General features: G+C 42.2%; 1 protein-coding gene across 9 annotated transcripts in view; it reads right to left on the minus strand.

Moving 5' to 3' along the window:
- The window catches only part of ANO4 (anoctamin 4), a 442,247-nt gene that overhangs the window by 417,495 nt on the left and 2,454 nt on the right, over positions 1 to 22,298 (minus strand). For all 9 annotated transcript variants that reach the window (XM_025283649.3, XM_044941445.2, XM_044941444.2 and 6 more), the window contains exon 2: positions 6,621 to 6,704. In XM_025283649.3, the coding sequence (XP_025139434.2) occupies positions 6,621 to 6,704 (84 nt within the window). The remainder of the gene's footprint in view (positions 1 to 6,620; positions 6,705 to 22,298) is intronic.

A 22,298-nucleotide genomic window follows, 5' to 3' on the forward strand; every position in this document is an offset into this window, starting at 1 on the left:
ACTGCTAGAGAAAGCCTGCATGCAGCAACGAAGACCCAGCAGAGACAAAAATAAATAAATAAATATTTAAAAAAAAACAACCTCTTGATCTTCCCCTAAAGATCTAGCAATACTGGACCGCATTCCCATGTGGCAACTGTCAGCTGAAGCAACCACAGAGCAACTCTATTGAAGTGGAATAAAGGAATTCCTGTCTGCCACAGTCCCCACCCCTCCCTAATGCCTTACTCCCAGCCTGCTTCACTTAATTTATCTTACATGCCTGACCTCTGCAGGCCTTTGCATCTGCAGCCAAGATAGAGAATTTAGAAATACAATGTAAGTATAGTCAGGAAAAAAATAAAAATGCAAAGGTAGGTTGATGCAAGATAGCTGAGGGTCTTAAATGCCAAGGTAAGAAAATTGGATTTTACTTATTAGGCAAAACGATAGCTCTAAATAAGTTTTTGAAATGGGTACTGGCAAAATCAAACAGACAGCAGCAAAAGCCAGAAACTGTCCCTGCTTCCTCTGGTGCTGATTCCTTCTGGGAAGCTTCCTCTGACTTCCCAAAGCTGACTTAACCAAGTAAAGAGAGGCCCTGGAAAAGGTGCTGGGTGTAGGGACTGGAGGTGTGAGGGAAGACAGTCCAAATGGGGGAGAGGGTATTGAGGGACCAAGAAAGCCCTAAAAGGGCAACAAGGTGGGAGGCCTGCCTGGATCCTGAAGACCTGACAGTGGTGTCTGGGCAGCCCTCCCACACTGTGCATGAAACCACTTGAACACAGACATGTGTCAGACTGGGCTTCCCTGGTGGCTCAGTTGGTACAGAACCTGCCTACGATACAGGAGATCTGGGTTTGAACCCTGGGTTGGGAAGAGCCCCTGGAGAAGAGAATGGCTACCCACTCTAGTATTCTTACCTAGAGGCCCCATGGACAGAGGAGCCTGGCAGGCTACAGTCCATGGGATCACAAAGAGTCAGACAGGAGTGAGCAACTAACCCTTTCACTTTCGTGTGTCGGACAGTCTCTGCCCATACTTCACAGCCAAGTGTTCCTTTTTTCTATGTGTCTCCCTCATGAGCTGAGCATCCTGCAAGATCAGAGGCTATCTTAATCATCTTTGAAATTCCCAGTGTTTCTCTATTTGGCTCTTTATCCTGGCATTCAATAGATACCCACTGTTCACAGAACTCTTCCTAGACCAGTGGCAAGGAGGTGACATAGAGGCTATGATGTAGAAGCTAAGAAAGCATTACTAAGGGATCAAATCTAAGTGTTGGCAGCAAGAAAGGAAAAGAAGTCTAGTGAGATATACAACAATAAGATGGAAAGAAAGGAGTCTGGGGCCACCAGGTGGCTTTGTCCGGCAAGATGTCAGAGAAGACTTACAGCAAACAGAAAGGTGAATTTCCCCATCCTCACAGTGGCCATAAGAAGGACTGGCCTGGCAAGGGCTGGGGAAGGTTGAGTGTGTTTTTAGACAGGAGGAGATAGAGTTTTACTGGAAAACAAAGGCAATGAGGATCAGGAGACATGGGACCAGAGCTGTAAATTTGGGAAGCAACCACATTAAAGTCACGGCTGATGCCAAGAAATGAACACTCTATTTCACTGTCATAGAATAATAAATCCCAAAACAAAATGATAAATCTACTAGAAGTTATGATCCTGTTTAATGCTTACTGGCAATGCACTAGGGATCTATCAGCACCACCTCTCTTAAACCTCACAATAACCCTGTCAGGAATGTACTAATATTCCCATTTGACAGATTAGGAAACCAAGGCTAAGGGACATTATTACTTTCCCAAGGTCAATAACGACACAGAAATAACAGAGTCAAGCCCAGGCTCATCGAAGACAAGTGCTCTGGTCCTCAAAGCTACCCTGCCTTGCTAAGAGCACAGGCAACAAGAAGGATTCTAGAAAATGTAACCGGGATCTGTTTCCCCCACAAATTGCTCTGAGATTACTTTTTCCTCTCCAAACAATTTTTCATAGAGGGATCTCAATGGACCAGAATTCCCAAGGAAAGGGAAATGCTGACATACTTGAGAACATGCTAACTGGACTATTTGAACTCCTCTTGGTTGGTCATCTTCCTAAAAGGTGAGTAAATGGAATGTAGTGAGATGAGGGACTCCTCTGGTGAGGGCTATGGAGCCCCTGAAGATAATCACAGAGAATGCTAATTCTCAATGTTCAGAACCTCAATGGAGCCAGAGCTGCAGTGGAGGCTGAAGCAAATGCTACTGACCCCAGGGCTGCCCCCGATACTGTTTGTTGGACTAAACCTCTCATGCAAGTGTGTTTATCTCGTGATCAATACTCTTGGATCTCCCATAGCTCCTACGAGTGTACTGGGCCATAGAAATGAAATTCGAGGAGGCTCCATTTAAATTGATGTTCCATTATGTTTTTATTAAAATTGTGAAAACGTATTACCTCCTACTTACACCAGAGAATCCTTTACAAGAAGAACAATTACAGGACCATGTTTTCCCTTGCCTCATTGTTTCATTCAGAAACTCGATTAGGCACCTCTTCTTCTTTCCATATTCCAAGCTCCTTGGAAGTCATTATACAGAACAGGGTGTACAATATTTATCACACACTGTGAAAAAATTAGACTTAAAAGTCCGAAGGAACTCTGGACTATCCACAATTTCAGGTTTTACCATTTCTATCATAAAATGATAGCTTATTTATAACATGCTTAGTTTTGAAAAAATATTGTTCACAGTCTGTTTTTAAAGTTTAGGAAATTTCCACATCATTTAATGCAGAAATGGAGTTCATTAGCAAATATATTAACTCATGTTATTGATACAAATGAGCTATAATAAGATCTGCCTAATTATAATGGAATAGAACCAGACCAGCCAAAATTTAATAGCAGCAATGAGGTCAAAGTATATTGGGTGGTTGGTTGTCCAACAGCCGGTGGACAGCTGGAGTCCAAGTGTCCAAGAGGCAAGTAATAAGAATGTCACATTGGTAGCCTACTCACTCTCTCTTACCCATCACCCTGTCTCCAGGTGGGAAGTGGGGTAGAAGCAGGGGTCCCAGCTCCCTTTGAGTTACATGTCAACATTCTCATTCACTAGCCCCCAAATCCTAAAAAGAGACGTGTAAGGAACACTCAAAATTATAGATGGTCTTGAGAAAAAAACATGATGTTAATTAACTTTAAAATTCTTAAATCTTTCATACATGGTAAAATGGGCATTTACTAAAAATATAAGGAGTTTTTACAAGAGCCTCACAGATAAGTAGAAAATTTGCAGAAGGAGTCATTTTTTATGTGGATTGGATTTTTTGGCAATTCTTTTGTCAGGACATAGGTTCCTACAAAGAACTACATTAATAGGAAGTCCAGAAGTATGCCGTTTTCTTAAATGGAATTCCCTCACAGATGAGACAGTTGAAGTACAGGAGATGAAAGAAAACAAAAAGAGCTCTAAACAAAAAAAAACAAACAAACAAAAAAAACTGCTTAGGTGACTCAGAGATGTCCTCCCTCCAGTACTGAGTATAAAGTTGTTAATTATTTGCTATTTTTACTATAAATATTTTTAAAGAGTTTGTACTGGACAGAGTGTGGGCAGTGGACACCGCCTGATTCTGGTGCAGAACCCATCCCCCATCCCATCCTCCCACAGAGTCAAATTTTGTTTGGGAATTCATCCCACCCACACACATGCCCATGACTGAGGGCAGGCAGATCTAGTCCTCTCCCACCAGCACCTGGGCAAGGATGGGTCTAAAGATGATCTTATCTCCTTTGCCAGGGATTGGCTGAAGGGTGGTCATGTGACCTAATCCCACCCAATGAGAGAGGCAGACCCTGCAAGGGAAAGTTTCAGCTCCTCAAGGGCATGCTTGAGGAAGGCACTGACGCTCCTTTCCCTCTGATCACTGTTGTGGCTCAGTGCAATTCCTGGACCATCTGGCTGCCACCACAGAGAGATTCTCCTAGGAAGACAAATGGAAGGTCTTTCACAGTATCATTGAGCAGCTTAATCAACCAGTCCTCCCAACAGACTGGCCCAAAAGTTCACTGAGGTTTTTCGTTAGAGTGTTAATTTTCCTTATGGGTTCAGCCAGTTTGAGTCTGTTGAAACAGAAGCAACATTCAAGGGCCCATCACCCTCTGAGAAAACTGTGTGTCATACCTACCTCTTCTTCAGAGGTGAGTACATAGGTAAGAACCTGTCACATGGACTTACTTGGCAGAACCGTGGATAAGAATCCACCTGCTAATGCAGGGGACACAGGTTTGATCCCCGGTCCAGGAAGCTCCCACATGCTGCAGAGCAACTAAGCCTGTATACCACTAGAGCCTGGGAGCTGCAACTACTGAAGCCCATGCACCTAGAGCCTGTGCCCTGCAACAAGAGAAGCCACTGCAGTGAGAAGCCTGTGCATGGCAACAAGCAGTAGCCGCCGCTCTCTGAAACTAGAGAAAAGCCTGCACAGCAACAAAGACCCATCACAGCCAAAAAATATTCATAATGATAATTTTTTTAAGACCCTGTTACATGAGTTTCTGAGGGCTACTGTAACAAAAGGCCACAAACTAGGTGGCTTTAAAAAATAAAAAATAAATAAATTTGTCCTCTTACAGTTTTAGAGCTAGAAACCTGAAATCAAGATTTTGGCAGGGCTGTGCTCTCTCTGAAGTCTCTAGGAGAAAATCTGTTGTTTGCATTTTTCTTAGCCTCTGATGTTGCTGGCAATCCTTGGTGTTCCTTGACTTGTAGACACATGACTCTAATCTTTGCCTCTTACATATGTCCTGTGTGTCTCTTCTCCTCTGCTTACAAAGACACCAGTCACATTGAATTAGAAGCCTCATCCTAAGTGCATATGTGAAGTGAAGTCACTAAGTCGTGTCCGACTCTTTGTGACCCCATGGACTGTAGTGTGCCTCCATCCATGGGATTTTCCAGGCAAGAAGACTGGAGTGGGTTGCCATTTCCTTCTCCAGGAGATCTTCCCGACCCAGGGATTGAACCCGGGTCTCCCACATTGTAGGCAGAGGCTTTACTGTCTGAGCCACCAGGGAAGTTACTGTGACCTCATCCTAACTTGGTTACATCTGTACACACCCTATTTTCAAATAAGGTCAATTCACAGGTACTAGAGGTTCAAGCTTCAATCTATCTTTGGAGAAACAAATTCAGTTCATAACACACTGACATGGTAGCCACAGTTGACTAGACCCATGGCAATTTCACAAGAGTGATGTCCAATGGGAGTTGGATTACCTGGGCTCAAATCCCAGCTCTTACCACCCATGTGTTCTTTCTTTCTTACTTTTTAACTTGTTAAGAACTCTGTTTCCTCATCTGTAAAATGGAGGAAATAACAGCATCCATCTCATGGGATTGTTGTGAGGATTAAATGGGTACATACAGGAAAAGCACCTAGAATAGCACTTGGCACAGAAAGCTCCCATAGGGTTTTCACCATTTACCCCTCCACGTTCATTGACAAGTGTCTTAAGAGACATCTCTACTCACAGTTCATTACTCCTTATTCAAGGCCCTGTACCTGGCTTCCCTCCCATCATCCACGGACATGGCTCCAGGGATGATACCAGGGTAGATGTTTAACTTTAACCTTCCTCAGTCTCCCCTTCTAGAAATTCTCTGGGCTTTTCAAGAAATGTGCTTCTCAGGTCTTCCTATTACTGATAATTTTTCTATCCCAGTTGTACTTCCCCCAAAGAGTACTGCTAGGTGAGCATGTTATGTTCCGCTAGGATCCTACTGTATCTGCAGGGAGTCCCTCATCCAGGAGGGAGGGACAGAGAGCCACACGCCCCAAGCTGCAGGCTTCAAGCTTCTGAGGAGGCCATGTGCTATGACAGGAGATTTTATTTCTGAGATGTCAGGCGACAGGGCAGCTGGTACACACAGAAGCCCCCAAAGCATAGCTAGCATTCAGTAACACTAATTTGTTGTTATTTTACACATGTATGCATTAAATTGATAGGTAGATTCTTTACCACTGAGCCACCTGAGAATAGGGCTTCCCTGGTGTCTCAGACGGTAAAGAATCTGCCCGCAATGCGGAAGACCCAGGTTCAATCCCTGGGTCAGGAAGATCCTCTGGAGAAGGGATCAGCAACCCACTCCGGTATCCTTGCCTGGAGAATCCCCATGGACTAAAGAGCCTGGCGGGCTACAGTCCATGGGGTTGCAAAGAATCAGACACAACTGAGCAACTTTCACTACTATGCATTAAATTCCAAGAAACATACTATTTGCTATTGTGATATAAATTTTCTTTTTAAAATAAATGAAAATAAATCTTAAAAACTAAGTCAGTTTTTATATTAAGTACATAATAATATAGGTGATACACAAATGAAAGAGAAAGCAAATGATGGAGAGTTAGGGAAACCCATGTTTTTTAAATCTCTCTGGACCACATTAGCTCCAACCATCTCTATGCAAAAGTAATAATGATCCACAAGAGGGCGCCCCAGCAAGTTGAGTCCACAAGCAAATGCTCTGATCCTGAAAATAAATTCCAGTTTACATTTTCTACTCACTCCTTCCTTAGCCCCACACCCCAACCCTTTACAAGTAATAATAATTTTCATTAAAACATGACTCAGTTGCTCACCTATGGTGACCTGGCTGACACAACTGTAGTAGCTGCCGGTCGTTGCAGAGGAAAGGTTATAACTCCCACTGCTTATATCTTTGTCTGTTAAGAAAATAAAAGAGGAGGTTAATTACATTCTGATAAGTACCATAACCACAAAGTAGATATATGACTGCTGGTAAATAAACCAAATGTCTGTGTCCAGGAAACTCGTACTTATTCATTGGTTCATTCATTGCAGGAAGTGCTAGGGGCCAGGCATTTAGAACATTCTGACAAACAACCCAGATTGTCACATAGACAATTTCAGTTTGGTGTCACTGTTATTAAAATGGGAGGAGGGCACTGGGAGAGGACCTTATGACGAGGTGAAAAAACACCTAATCCAAACTAGAATGTATCAGGTAAGGCTTTGTGGAGGAAGTGACATCTGAACTAAAACCTAAGAGATGAATACCATCCATCTAGGCAAAAGGGGGCGGGGTGCATTGAGGGGAAAGACCCAGGCAGAATGCTATAGAAACTCAGAAGTCTCAGCTTCGTGAGTTAGCAGCTAAACACAGTAAAAGAGAGATGAGCAGCGGCTGGACCATAAAGGGTCTTTATAAACCACATTAACAAATCTGGATGCTGCCAAGAGATCAGGATTCCATTTTCATTTCAGAAAGATCACTTTGAGGCAGCAAGGGGGACAGACATGAGGAGTGTGAAAGGAGAGGCAGAAGGACTGCTTTATGAGGCCACTCAGTCATCCTGAGAAGAGGTAATGGTGGCCAAATCATGGCAGGACAGGCAATGGAGACAAAGAGTGAGTTCAATTCCCTTCCAGGCTCGAGTTCAGCCAGCTGCCATGCAGACTTTAGTACCGTGAGCAGACTGCGTTCCAGGCAGAGCAGCAGAGACACCAAACCTCCCGTTTACATGGCATCTTAGCATTTCCAGCCACCTTGTCTCCCGCACGAGGTGGAGCAGGGCAGGTGTCACCCCATGTCTCTGATGGAAAAGCTGAGGCTCCAGGTGGCTGAGCACCTTTCCTGAGGTCACGCAACAGCATGTGGCAGAGCAGAGCTCCAACCGAGATCAGAACTGCTTTAAAATGTCTATGAAAAAGGCAGGGCATAAGTGACTTTAAAATATCTAAAACAGGGATTTCCCTGGTGGTCCAGTGGCCAGGACTCCATGATCCCAATGCAGGGGGTCTGGGTTCTATCCCTGGTCAGGGAACTAGATTTTACATGCCACAGCTAAAAAATCCCACATGCTGCCACTAAGACCCGGCACAGTCAAATTAAATGAATATTTTTTTAAAATATCAAAATAAATATTATTTAATATAACACATTACAGGTTAGAAACAAAAAGTTATTATAAGAATGGTTGCAAAACTGACCTGAAGGAAATATGCAAATATTATATGCCATGTGATACCAGGAAAGCTCATTATGAAATTCTGATCTATAATGTTAAAAATTACAGGTCTGAAGGAGAGAAATAATTAAGAATTAGTCAAATGTACTCAAAGAGAAAGGGTTTTTAGAAACATGCGGAGTCATATTTTAAGAACAGTAATGCAGACTGTTAGAGAAGATGGCTTTGCAGATGAACACTCTCGGAGGAAAGACCCGCAGGTGCCTAGGCAGAGAGAACAGGAAATGGGAGTCATCCGCAGGGGTATCTGGATGTGCTTGTGGTTTGAAAGCAATTGGAGAGTATTGACAAAAGCAGGTAGTGAGCCAGAGGCCAGAGAAGTAATGGGAGCCCCTAGAGGCCACATCAAGGTCACTGCAGGTCTACAAACAAGGAACTAAACAATTTTTAATGTGGAGAAAATAATTCAAGCAAGTTCATGCAACCAACTTCTTCTCTAAGAAACCTTCCCAGACCATCTCCCCTCTCTAGTGAGCTTCAGGGACAGCAGACACTCCAACAGTATCGCGCATGCGAGATTGTACTCTATTACGGGTACCCCTAGGGCTTCCCTAGTGGCACAGATGGTAAAGAATCCTCCTGCAATGAGGGAAACCTGGACTCGATCCCTGGGTTGGGAAGATCCCCTGGAGGAGGGCATAGTAACCCACTCCAGTATTCTTGCCTGGAGAATCCCCATGGACAGAGGAGCCTGGCGGGCCATAGTCCATGGGGTCGCAAAGTGTCCAACAAGACTCAACAGCTAAGAACAGAGCGGGTTTACCCCAAACCATGTGCTTGTCAAGGGCAGGTCCACGCATTAGTCAATTTGTTATTTCCAGACCTTAGTGCTATGCCTGGAAAAGGTGAATCCTCAATATATGTTCATTGTTTGAAAGAAAAAATAAAGGAATGCATGAAATTAAAGGAAAAATACATGACCATTTCCCCTTCTTATGAACTGTAACTTCAACAGAGGTTCAAGGAGAAAGAGCACTCGGCTAAGAGTCAGCAGACCTGAGGTCTGAAGCCCCAGCTTTGCTGCACATGAACTCTGTGAACTTGGTCAAGCTCTTGACTTCTTTAGTCCTGATCTTCCCATCTGAAAATGGTGACAATAGCGCTTATCTGACTTTTCCTGGGCTAATAGGGTGGGGAGGTAGAAGAGGACGAGGTACGGTGAACAAAAATAAATCAGCCATGCAAAATGCATAGTTAGCAAGTCATTCTATATATATTTGTGGAATCAGCTGAATCAACAACACCCAGACCTAAAACATATCAAACTACAACTACTCTAAAGTTGTCCTTCCTAATTTTTAAAAACCCTTCACTAATGATCTGCCCTTAAAATATTTTGGAAGTGAAAAGGGACAAGGTCAACGGCATCAAAGTGTGGGGAGAGGTGACAGGAGAGATTCAGTAGCCACAGAAATGATTATGAATGGTGAGAAGAGAAAAGGAATGAAAAAGAAAAGAACACTGAGAATTAGTAATCAACAAAGAAGCAGAATGTTTAAATTAGCAATGAATGCCTGGGAAGAGGCTGCGCATACATTTGAACAGGAAAAACTACTGAAATTTGAGTTGCATTTGAATGGTAAAACTAGGGCATAGTTTCGCAATATTTTGAAAAGACTCAAAGAGCAAAAGTAAGTACAAAGAACTATGGTAGTTTTGGTACAAAGTGACTCTGTAAAGAAGATGTTTTCCTATATAAGAATCAAAACCAAAAAATGTGAGAGGGCTTGACTATCCATTTAATCTTTTAGGAACGAACTGCAGTTAAATAAAATCAAGTAACTAGTGGAAAAACTTGAGCCTATGAATGAGGTTAATGAACTCTGTGGGTTTTGGAGTCAGTAATCTACATTCGGAGAAGGCAATGGCACCCCACTCCAGTACTCTTGCCTGGAAAATCCCATGGATGGAGGAGCCTGGTAGGCTGCAGTCCATGGGGTCGCTAAGAGTCGGACACAACTGAGTGACTTCACTTTCACCTCTCACTTTAATGCATTGGAGAAGGAAATGGCACCCCACTCCAGTGTTCTTGCCTGGAGAATCCCAGGGACAGAGGAGCCTGGTAGGAGGCCGTCTCTGGGGTCACACAGTCGGACATGACTGAAGTGACTTAGCAATCTACATTAGGGGCTTCCCTGGTGGCTCAGAGGTTAATGCCTCTGCTTGGAGAAGGAAATGGCAACCCACTCCAGTATTCTTGCCTGGAGAATCCCATTGACAGAGGAGCCTGGTGGGCTACAGTCCACGGGGTCACAAAGATTCGGACACGACTAAGCAACTTAACTGGAATGCAGGAGACCTGGGTTTGATCCCTGGGTCAGGAAGATCCCCTGGAGAAGGAAATGGCAACCCACTCCAGTACTCTTGCCTGGAGAATCCCATGGATGGAGGAGCCTGGTAGGCTACAGTCCATGGGGTTGCAAAGAGTCGGAAACGACTGAGCGACTTCACTTCACTTTCACTTTCCATCCCTTGAGCACACTGTCTCTCAGTGGGTTTGTTTCTGTGTATGTACAATGGGAATAATAACAGCATTTACTTTATAAAATAATACATAGAAGGTGTACAATTAGTGTTAGCTTTTGGGCTTCCTTAGTGGCTCAGACAATAAGGAATCTGCCTATCAATGCAGAAGACCCAGGTTCGATCCTGGGGATGGGAAGATCCCTTAGAAAAGTGCATGGCAACCCACTCAAGTATTCTTGCCTTGAGAATCCCTTGGACAGAGGAGCCTGTCAGGCTACAGTCCATGGGGTCGCGACGAGTTGGACATGACGGAGCAACTAACACTAACTATATTTAAAAAGAACAAAGGTACTTATAAAATGGAATACCATCCAGCAAAGGAAATGAACGAAGCAAAGCAATGCAAAATACTATCAACAGACCTCACAAACATAATGTTTAATGAAAGAAGCACATATATCATACCCAAATGATGTATGGCTCTATTTATGAAAATTTCAACAACAAAACTAAATTGAATTATTTATAGATGCATACATATATGGTAAAACTGTAAGGAAAAGTATCAAAATAATTAGCACAAAAATAATTAGTCAGCATGGTGATTCCATTTGGTAAGAAAGAAAACACCTTGAATTGTGAGAAAGAACGGGGAATGCAGGTGTGTGCCACAGTGCTGGGAATGTCCTGTTCTTGACCTAGGTGGTGGTCACAAGGTATTCATTTTATAATTATTTGTTAAATTATCAATCTGTCTTGACCACCTGTCTGTATATACAATAGCTTTTTTACAAAAATAAAGAGGGACAGAAATTACAGTAGGGCAAGATGTAGAAATGCAAATTCTGTACAAAATGTCTAAAATGAAATGGTGGTGGATTCATAAAACAGTAGTCATTGACTACATACTCCTTGTCAGGCACTGAGCTAAAAATTCATTACTTCATTTCCATCATTATTTCATTTGTGTTCCAAAAAGATTCCTTTAAGATAGGTATGATTATCTTACTATCAAGAAGCTCACAAAAGTAGAGAACTTGCCCAGAATCACACTTCAGGGAAGTCACAAAGCTGGAATTAAAACCTAGGTTTATTGGGCACATACCCTGAGAAAACCATAATTTGACATTATAAGTCAGTTCAGTTCTATCACTCAGTCATGTCTGACTCTTTGCAACCCCATGGACTGCAGCACGCCAGGCTTCCCTGTCCATCATCAACTCCTGGAGTTCACTCAAACTAATGTCCATTGAGTCAGTGATGCCATCCAACCATCTCATCTTCTGTCATCCCCTTCTCCTCCCACCTTCAATCTTTCCCAGCATCAGGATCTTTTCAAATGAGTCAGTTCTTTGCATTAGGTGGCCAAAGTACTGGAGTTTCAGCTTCAGCATGTCCTTCCAATGAATATTCAGGACTGATTTCTTTTAGGACTGACTGATTTGATCTCCTTGCAGTCCAAGGGACTCTCAAGAGTCTTCTCCAACACCACAGTTCAAAAGCATCAATTTTGGGGCACTCAGCTTTCTTTATAGTGCAACTCTCACATCCATACAGGACTACTGGAAAAACCATAGCTTTGACTAGACGGACCTTTGTTGGCAAAGTAATGTCTCTGCTTTTTAATATGCTGTCTAAGTTGGTCATAACTTTCCTTCCAAGGAGTGTTTTTGAATTTCATGGCTGCAGTCACCATCTGCAGTGATTTTGGAGTCCCCCAAAATAAAGTCTGTCACTGTTTCCATTGTTTTCCCATCTATTTGCCATGAAGTGATGGGACCAGATGCCATGATCTTCGTTTTCTGAATGTTGAGTTTTAAGCCAAAATTTTCACTTTCACTTTCATCAAGAGGCTCTTTAGTTCTTCTTCATTTTCTGCTATAAGGGTGGTGTCATCTGCATATCTGAGGTTATTGATATTTCTCCCAGAAATCTTAATTCCAGCTTCTGCTTCATCCAGTCCAGCAGTTCTCATCATGTACTCTGCATATAAGTTACATAAGCAGAGTGAAAATATACAGCCTTGACGTACTCCTTTCCCAATTTGGAACCAGTCTGTTGTTCCATATCCAGTTCTAACTGTTGCTTCTTGACCTGAATACAGATTTCTCAGGAGGCAGGTCAGATGGTCTGGTATTCCCATCTCTTGAAGAATTTTCCAGAGTTTGTTGTGATCCACACAGTCAACGGCTTTGGCGTAGTCAATAAAGCAGAAGTAGATGTTTTTCTGAAATTCTGTTGCTTTTTTGATGATCCAATGGATGTTGGCAATTTGATCTCTGGTTCCTCTGCCTTTTGTAAACCCACCTTGAACATCTGGAAGTTCATGGTTCACATGCTGTTGAAGCCTGGCTTGGAGAATTTTGAGCATTACTTTGCTAGTGTGTGAGATGAGTGCAATTGTGCAGTAGTTTGAGTATTCTTTGGCATTGCCTTTTTTAGGGATTGGAAGGTAAACTGACCTTTTCCAGTCCTGTGGTCACTGCTGAGTTTTCCAAATTTTCTGGCATGTTGAGTGCAGCACTTTCACAGCATCATCTTTTAGGATTTGAAATAGTTCAACTAGAATTTCATCACCTCCACTAGCTTTATTCATCGTGATGCTTCTTCCTAAGGCCCACTTGACTTCACATTTCAGGATGTCTACCTCTACGTGAGTGATCACATCATCGTGATTATCTGGGTCATGAAGATCTTTTTTCGTATAGTTCTTCTGTGTATTCTTGCCACCTCTTCTTAATATCTTCTGCTTCTGTTAGGTCCAAACCATTTCTGTCCTTTATTGAGCCCATCTTTGCATGAAGAGTTCCCCTGGTATCTCTAATTTTCTTGAAGAGATCTCTAGTCTTTCCCATTCTATTGTTTTCCTCTCTTTCTTTGCACTGATCACTGAGAAAGGCTTTCTTATCTCTCCTTGCTGTACTTTGGAACTCTGCATTCAAATGGATATATCTTTCTTTTTCTCCTTTGCCTTTTGCTTCTCTTCTTTTCACAGCTATTCGTAAGGCCTCCTCAGACCTCCTCCTCAGACCTCAGTTTTGCCTTTGTGCATTTCTTGGGGATGGTCTTGATCCCTGTCTCCTGTACAATGTCACAAACCTCAATCCATAGTTCTTCAGGCACTCTAACAGATCTAATCCCTTGAATCTATTTGTCACTTCAACTGTATAATCGTAATGGATTTGATTTAGGGCATACCTGAATGGACTAGTGGTTTTCCCTACTTTCTTCAATTTAAGTTTCAATTTGGCAATAAGGAGTTCATGACCTCATCCATAGTTAGCTCCTGGTCTTCTTTTTGCTGACTGTAGAGAGCTTCTCCATTTTTCATCCCAATGTTCACTGAAGCACTATTTACAATAGCTAGGACACTGAAGCTACCTAAATGTCCCTCAACATAGGAATGGATAAAGAAGATGTGTACATATATTCAATGGAATATTACTCAGTCCTTAAAAGGAATGGAATAGTGTCATATGCAGAGATATGGATAGACCTAGAGACTGTCATCCAGGGTGAAGTCAGAAAGAGAAAAGTAAATATATAATATCATTTATACATGGAATCTAGAAAAATGGTACAGATGAACTTAGTGACAAAGCAGAAATAGAGACACAGATGTAAAGAAAAAACTTATGGATACCAAGGAGGGGAAGGGGAGGTGGGATGAACTGGGAGGTTGGGATTGACATATACACACTACTATGTATAAAATAGATAATTAATGAGAACCTACTGTATAGCACAGGGAACTCTGCTCAGTGCTCTGTGGTGGCCTAAATAGGAAGAAAATATAAAAAAGAATAGATAGATATACATAACTGATACACTTTGCTGTACAGCAGAATTTAACACAACACTGTAAAGCAACCTGATTTTGTTACAAGAACATACTGATCATAAGTATACACAAAATAATTTGAGGCAAATAAAGTTGGGTTAAGTTTTGTCATGCATTCCTGTTAAAGTGGCCTCTGAAGACAGGGTCCATGATTTGATGTCTATCTCGTTCTCTGTAGAATTTCATCAGATAAATGACTGTCAAACATGTAGCACCAGATACTCTAGGAGCCCACCTAACCCAGCTTACATTAATAATCTGTCCTCCTTCTGTCTTTGCCTCTGTTCTCAAATATTGGCTTAGTATAAGACAAACCTAGTGTTTTTTTAATTAACTTTTTATTGGAGACAGATGGTGAGTAAGAATGGGCAAGGGAAATTAACAAAAAAATTCAACTTAGAGGGAATAAATGAGAATTAAAGGATAGGAAAAAATAAGACAAAGAGAAAAATCTGGAGTAAAATGGTAGAATTAAGTTCAAATACACTAGTAATAACAATACATGTAAATGGTCTAAATTTTCTATTTAAGATATTGTGAAATGGATTTTGAAAACATACAAACAAAAATCAACAAAGTGCTATTTATAAGAGAAACACCTATAACAGAAGGACACAGAGATGTTGAACGTAAAAGATATAAAAAGATACAACAAGCGTTCATCAAATAAAGCTAGAGGTACTATGTTAATTTTAGATGAAAAAGGTTTTAAGACAAAAAGCATTATTAAGCATAAAGAGGGGCAATAAATAATGATAAAAGGTTTAGGAAGGTTCAAGAAAAGGTTTGATTCTTCAGGAAGATATTAAAAAGGCTACATCTGAGCTATTTAAGATAAAATAACCTCAAAATATATGAAGCAAAAATGAATAGAGCTACAAGGAGAAACTGACAAATCCATCATCAGAGGGGAAGGTTTTAACATACTTAATAACTGGTTGAGCAAGGAAAATTTTAGTGAAAACACAGAAAATGTGAGACTGCAAATCACTCGGGCATTTGTTAGAGTGAAGAGCTTGATTTATAGCTCTGGGTGGGCCTGGAATTCTGCATATTTTTCAGCACTATTGATATACAATTGACAGTCGCATTTCTAATAGAATCCCAGGTGACGCCAGTGCTACCAGTCTCCAAGCCCCGGTAAAATCCTCCCCTGGAATCCACAGTCCACAAAGTCTGGGAGAACGTCTCACCCACAAGAAAGGGAAGACATACTAAAAAAAAAAGAAAATATTTTCATTAAACCCTTAAAAACATATTAGAAATCTGCTGATACATATGGACAGATGAAACTCCAGAATTACCAAACTGATAATGACACATAACTATTGACATTATCAAAAAATTCACAATTTGTTTAATTACCACTCTACAGTAGTATACTAGAGATAACATTTCACTTTTAAAAATATATATTTATTATGTGGAGAGTGAGCTACAACTGCTTACCACATCTTTATCGTGTTTTTTTCTTTTTGTAAATCACTTAAAATTGTTTATAAAAGGCTCTAGAAAATCCACTGGTAAGAAAACAAAATATCGATCATGTAGGTGGGATGTGTGTCTATATGTGCATATGTATGTTCCTTAGAAATACTGGTGTGATTTACTCTATGTCTGCTGTGTATTTTATAGGCTTACAGAAAAGTTTAATATTCAAGGCCAACCCCTTCCTCCTTGCTGCTATAGCCTGTATCTCATCCCCTAACCTCCCTGAGCCTCAAATTCTGGCTTTACATTGTGACTGAAATTCATTCATTTAAAAAACACTGAGTGCCTACCACACAGAGTAGCTGCAGGCTGGCCCCAGTAGGAACTGGTGCCTTGGAAAGTCTCCCTACGGTGCTGATGAATTAATCAAAGTGTAGAGCGTGCTTCACTCCACAGAGCTTTCCCCACAACAATAAACGCACCAGAGCGCTGTGTACTATAATGCTCCAGGGCTTTCTAGGTTTTCATAACATTTTCGTCTTTGCTCTTTCATGTGACACTGCAGCAGCACCAAGAGACAGGCAGGGCAGGGACCAGATGTAATAGCAGTAAGTTCCCAACATACAAACGAGTTCTGTTCTAAGAGCGAGTTCAAAAGTCCCATTTGTTTTTAAGTCCAACAAAGTGAGCTGAGGTACCCAACTAACACAATCCTATATAGTACTGTGCTGTAATAGGTTTATAATACTTTTCACACAAATAATACATAAAAAACAAACACAACAAATAAAACATTTTTAGTCTTACAATACCATACCTTGAAAAGTACAGTAGTACAGTACAATCCCTTGGACTGCAAGGAGATCCAACCAGTCCATCCTAAAGGAAATCAGTCCTGAATATTCACTAGAAAGACTGATGCTGAAGCTGAGACTCCAATACTTTGGCCACCTGATGTGAAGAACTGACTCATTGGAAAAGACCCTGATTCTGGAAAAGATTGAAAAGGAGAAGGGGACGACAGAGGATGAGATGGTTGGATGGCATCACCGACTCGATGGACAGGAGTTTGAGTAAGCTCCAGGAGTTGGTGATGGACAAGGAAGCCTGGTGTGCTGCAGTCCACGGGGTCACAAAGAGTTGGACAAGACTGAGCAACTGAACTGAACTTGCAACAGCTGGCATACAGAGATTGGCACCAAGTGAACAGGCAAGAAGAGTTACTGCCTGGAGGAGGCAGAGGGGGTGGGTGATGATAGAGCTGAGAGATCATCAGCAATAGGAGATGGAGCACAGGCTGCAGTTTCACTCGCACCTGACGTTGACAGAAAGCATGTTTGCATCTTTGAAAGTTTGCAGCTTGAAGGTTCGTATGTAGGGGACTTACTGTACTAGGAATGGTTCTCTCTGCATCTCCCACTGGACCTGAGCTAGACCCAAACCCCTGGAGGGCAAAGTCAATGCTTATTCACCTGTGTCCACAGTGCTTGGCTCTGCCTAATACATAAATAGCACAATAAATATTTGCCAAAGACTCTAGCAACCTTTCAAATACTTCAGTCACCATTCCTGCATTTTAAACATGGGGCCCGATATTCATTATCTCAGCTTCCCTTTGATTCCACTCTCACAGACACAGTGGCAAAAAGACTTTCCAGGAATCCTAATTAGAGAAAAGCCTTTCCTTTCCTTTTGTTTCCTCCTTGTACCTTTTTGATTCAATGTTGAAAAGCCTACATTCTTTGTCATTTTTTCAAGAAGGTAAATATCCATACCTCATTATTCACAGAGAAAGCAATGGCAACCCACTCCAGTACTCTTGCCTGGAAATCTCATGGACGGAGGAGCCTGGTAGGCTGCAGTCCATGGGGTCGTGAAGAGTCGGACACAACTGAGCAACTTCACTTTCACTTTTCACTTTCATGCGTTGGAGAAGGAAATGGCAACCCACTCCAGTGTTCTTGCCTGGAGAATCCCAGGGACGGGGGAGCCTGGTGGGCTGCCGTCTCTGGGGTCGCACAGAGTTGGACACGATTGAAGCAACTTAGCAGCAGCAGCATTATTACAATGTAATAAGATTTATGAAAATGGTTTTTAATTTTGTTCTTACTTCCAGAACCCACAACAGTGCCTCACACATAGTGAGCACTCACAAAATATATGTTGAATTGTTTGTTCTAGAAACTTTGTTGGTAGCTATGAACAGTTTGTTTAGGACTAAGTTCGAATAGAAAAATCCACATGCCTATTACAGAGAACATCACGTTTTAAAGGAAAAGATTAAAGTGCTTCTTCACAGGATCAAAATAAAATTTTAATTTTGCCCCAGAAAAGAAATTTTTTAACTGTGAAGGGCTGAAGGTCAAAAACTAATCTGTGCAGGCTTCGCTGCAGCTTCTTAATCAAAAAGGATCCTAATCAATGTTGACCATAAATGACTGGATTGCATAATAACAAGCATGCCAGTTGGTGGAGGACAAGAACAAGAGACGCCTTCAAATAGCTCCTTAGATTTTTTTTGCAGCTAAAGCATGACTTCTAGCCTATTAGCACACTTCAGATTTCACCTCGTAGTGTGGATGCTTCTGCTCTGTTGTTCATTTCTATTTTCTGAAGGATAAAAGTTCTGTTGTGTACATGTGTGCTCAGTTGTGTCCAACTCTTTGTGATCCCATGTACTGTAGCCTACCAGGCAACTCTCTCCATGGGATTCTCCAGGCAAGAATACTGCAGAGAGTTGCCATTTCCTACTCTAGGGGATCTTCCCGACCCAGGGATCAAACCTGTGTTTCCTGCATTGGCAGGTGGATTCCTTACTACTGTGCCACCTGGGAAGCCCAAAAGTTTTGTTACTTATTTTCAATAGGAAAATGAAGTCTTAAAAATGTATATGTGGTGTACTACCTTCTCCTATTGCCCATTCAGTCTTTTAGTTGATCAGACTGGCAAGAATTGTTCACCCAGTATGTGCCAGCTGCTGGGCTAGGCACCAGGGACTCACCTTGTGGGCCAGTGGCTAAAACTCTGCACTCCAATACAGGGGACAAGGGTTTGATCACTGGTCAGGGAATCAGGTCTCACATGCTGCAACTAAGTGTTCCAATGCTGCAACTAAAGATCTTGCATGCTGCAATGAAGTGCCAAAACTAAGACCCGGTGCAGCCAAATAAGTAAATAGTTTTTTAAAAAAAGTATTATAGGCACTTAAAAAAAAAAAGATGTAGTCCATGGCCTTTGGGACTTTACAACCCACAGAGAGAAGTCTTTGTTGCACCACAAAAAAAAAAAAAAAAAAAAAAAGTTGTTCGGGAGAAGAGTAACCTGAAAGGTCCTGAGACAGGAACACAGTAGGATGGGGAGGTCAAAGGTGAGGGGGAGTGAACCTCATAGAGGAGGAGGGGGTTTGTTTCAGAGCAAGGGTCAAGTCCAGACACCTGAGAAAACCAGGCGCAATTGGCCACCTCCCTCCCTAAAAAGTTGGATGCTGAGACCAAGAGCAGCAGGAAAGGAGGATGGTCAGCTCCTGAACGGCCTTGTTCGTCAACCTAGGGAAGTCAGACTTTGACCTGCAAGCAGAGGGGATCCCTTGGAGAGTTTTAAGCATAGAAATAATAGGATTCAATTTGCAACTGGGATCAAAGAGGCTTGGACTGAGGCAGAGATAGTTGGGAGGCTGCTACTACAGTCAAAATTGGCAGTGACCTCGACTAGGATAGGAACAGTGGGAAAGGAGAGGAAAAACCAGAGTATAAGAACTTTAAGGAAGAAGAATCAATGGGACTTAGTGGTTGAGAGTACATGGGCAGAGAGAGGCAGTTGACAGTAATAGCCATGCTTACTGAGTACTTACTATGTGTAGCTCATAAGCTCTTCCAAGTACTGTTGCATTTAAACCTCAGAGAGATCCCATTTTGCAGATAAGAAAATTGAGGCCTCAGAGGTAAAATTGTTTGCCTAAGGTCACTGTTAGTGTGTTCTGATAAGAGAGGATTCAAAGATGACTCCCAAGATTCCAGCCTAGGTACTAGATAGAGAATGCTGGCCCCTGCCAACCTCTCCTGTCTTGAATGTCATGCTCTACCAACACCAAGTTGCTCCCCTCACCTTTGTTCATTCTGTTGCCCCTCCCTGGAATACCCTTCTTCTCCCAGTTGGTCTTTTAACATCATCTCCTCTGGGTAACTCTTTCCAACCTCTCCCTTACTCCCCACAGTGCCTCTCCTGAAACATCGCATCATAATTCTCTTTAGGAGTCTAGCTCCTCCAGCTGATGCTGCCATCCTGAGAGAAAGAATGAGATCTCATTTATTCTGGTATTCCAGGAGCCAGGCTAGAGCCTGGAACATAGTTTGAGCTCAGTAGCTGGACTAATTCTACAGAATACAGGTACAGGAGAGGAATTCTGTTTTGGACACAGTGAGTTTGCATTGCCAGAGAAGCATACATTTAAAGAAGTCAAGCAGACAGCTGGTTAGACAAGCATAGTACAAACAAGAAAAGAAACTCAAAGTTGGTGATTCCTATCTGGGAGTCACTGGATAAAGACAAGGGCTTCCCAGGTGGCGCAGTGGTAAAGAATCCACCTGCCAACACAGGAGACTCAAGAGATGCGAGCTGGATCCCTGGATCTGGAAGATCCCCTGGAATAGGAAATGGCAACCCAATCCAGTATTCTTCCCTGGAAAATTCCATGGATAGAAGAGCCCCTGGTGGGCTTTAGTCCACAGGGCTGCAAAGAGTCAGAGGTGACTGAACACGCATGCACCAATAAAGACAAAGTGCTAGGAAGGGACGTAGGTCCTAGGCTCTTGTCTTTTTGGCTTCCCTCCATTTCATGTTACATAGTTAGGCTTGGCTCTTAGTATGCCCCTCTCCTACCCTCTTCCAGTCAGAAGTTCTGAGCTTCTGGTCATCCACTGCCTTTGGCCTTTGCTCAAGCCCATTAACTCCTTGAGTTAATCCACAGAGCCATCCATACATGGTGAACATGTTCGTGAACAAGCACATTTTCTCTTCTTCCTAACTTCCCCAGCCTCAGGCTCCCCAGCCAAACTCTCCAGCCTGTATTTGGGCTCCCATTTATTAGATGAGATTAAGTAAATTCTTCAACCTATCTGGGACTGAATTTCTTCAAGTGGATACAGGGTTAATATTGGACTAGTTTCTTAAAGGTAGTGGTAAGATTTAAATGAGCTAATTTGCACAAAGTACTGCTGTTATTGTGTCTCAGCACACCCCACACTTCTACCTACAACTCTGTCACCCAGTTTATAGGCTTCCTGCTAAGAGACTGACTCTGCACTCAGGGCCACTGTCTCCCATTTGGTAGAGGTCTAATGAACACCATTCAAATGGCTGAGAGTGAGATTAGAAAGCCAAAGACAGAACCCAGGCCAACAGTAACAAGAAACAGAAGCAGGGAAGAAAGAAGCCCTTTAAGAAGTAGCAGGGAAATGAAGGGAGAATAGCTATAACAACGAAACTGGCTCTGACTGCGTTTCCTTCTCATCTACTAGCTCTCCGCTCTTGCCACACTGACCTCCCAGCTAGCCTTGGACATGACAGTCATTCCTGTCCCAAGGCCTTTGCACCTAATTGTTCCCTTTGCTAGGAATGCACTTTCCCCACCTATCAAAATGGCTTGTTCCTTTCCTTCATTCACCCCTCTGCTCAAGTATCTCCTCAGAGAGGCTTTCCTTATCTGAAATCTTTCCCACTGTGCTCTATAGAGCTCCTTGGGCCCCTTATTAAGCCTCCTAAGAGTGGAAGCTGACAGCTCAAAGCCAGGCCGGCAGGTCCTACCACAAGTACCTTCCTGATGCAGCATGGACACAGCCCATGGGCCTTCTTTTGGATGGCCAAGAATGAATCAAGTCCCAGTCATTTCTCTCTTGTCACTATCCTTGGCCTCATGCACATGGTTACATAATAAGCTAAAGGTGGTCAAGAACCTATACCATTGAGAGGACAGGGAAAGAAAGATCAGTCGTGAGTACAAAAGGGAGAGGCATTAAAAATCCAGAATTTTTTAAACAGCATCATCCACTGAACATGTATTTCAAGGACATATTACAGTTATTAATTACCCTAATTTCATTCCATGTTTCTAGAAGATACATATCTAGATGGCTGCCTGAATGTAAAATTCACACCAAACTACAGAAAAAGCAATTCCAACATAGGATCAAAAATGCAAATTTGGTTGGGAAGCTAATGAGGTTTAACTGGAGCCTGCTGCTAATGAAATGCATACATAAGCCAAATTTTTCTCTCTTCTTAGGAACCTAAAACACACGGTCTACACTGTAACTGTTCATTCTCTTGACAGTCCCTGTGCTAAAGATAGGATTAAAGGCATTTATTCAATCAGTCAACTGAATATAAAAATTGAACCCTCTAAATTCTAGACAAGAAACTTAGATCATCCCCCATCATGATATCTAAACCCAAATCCAACAGAATTGAAAGGGGATATTTTTTAAAAAGAGAGATGAAAGTTCCAGAACTGGACCAAACTCTCATCAGAAAAT

This window comes from Bubalus bubalis, chromosome 4, assembly GCF_019923935.1.
Source record: "Bubalus bubalis isolate 160015118507 breed Murrah chromosome 4, NDDB_SH_1, whole genome shotgun sequence".
Classification (NCBI taxonomy): domain Eukaryota; kingdom Metazoa; phylum Chordata; class Mammalia; order Artiodactyla; family Bovidae; genus Bubalus; species Bubalus bubalis.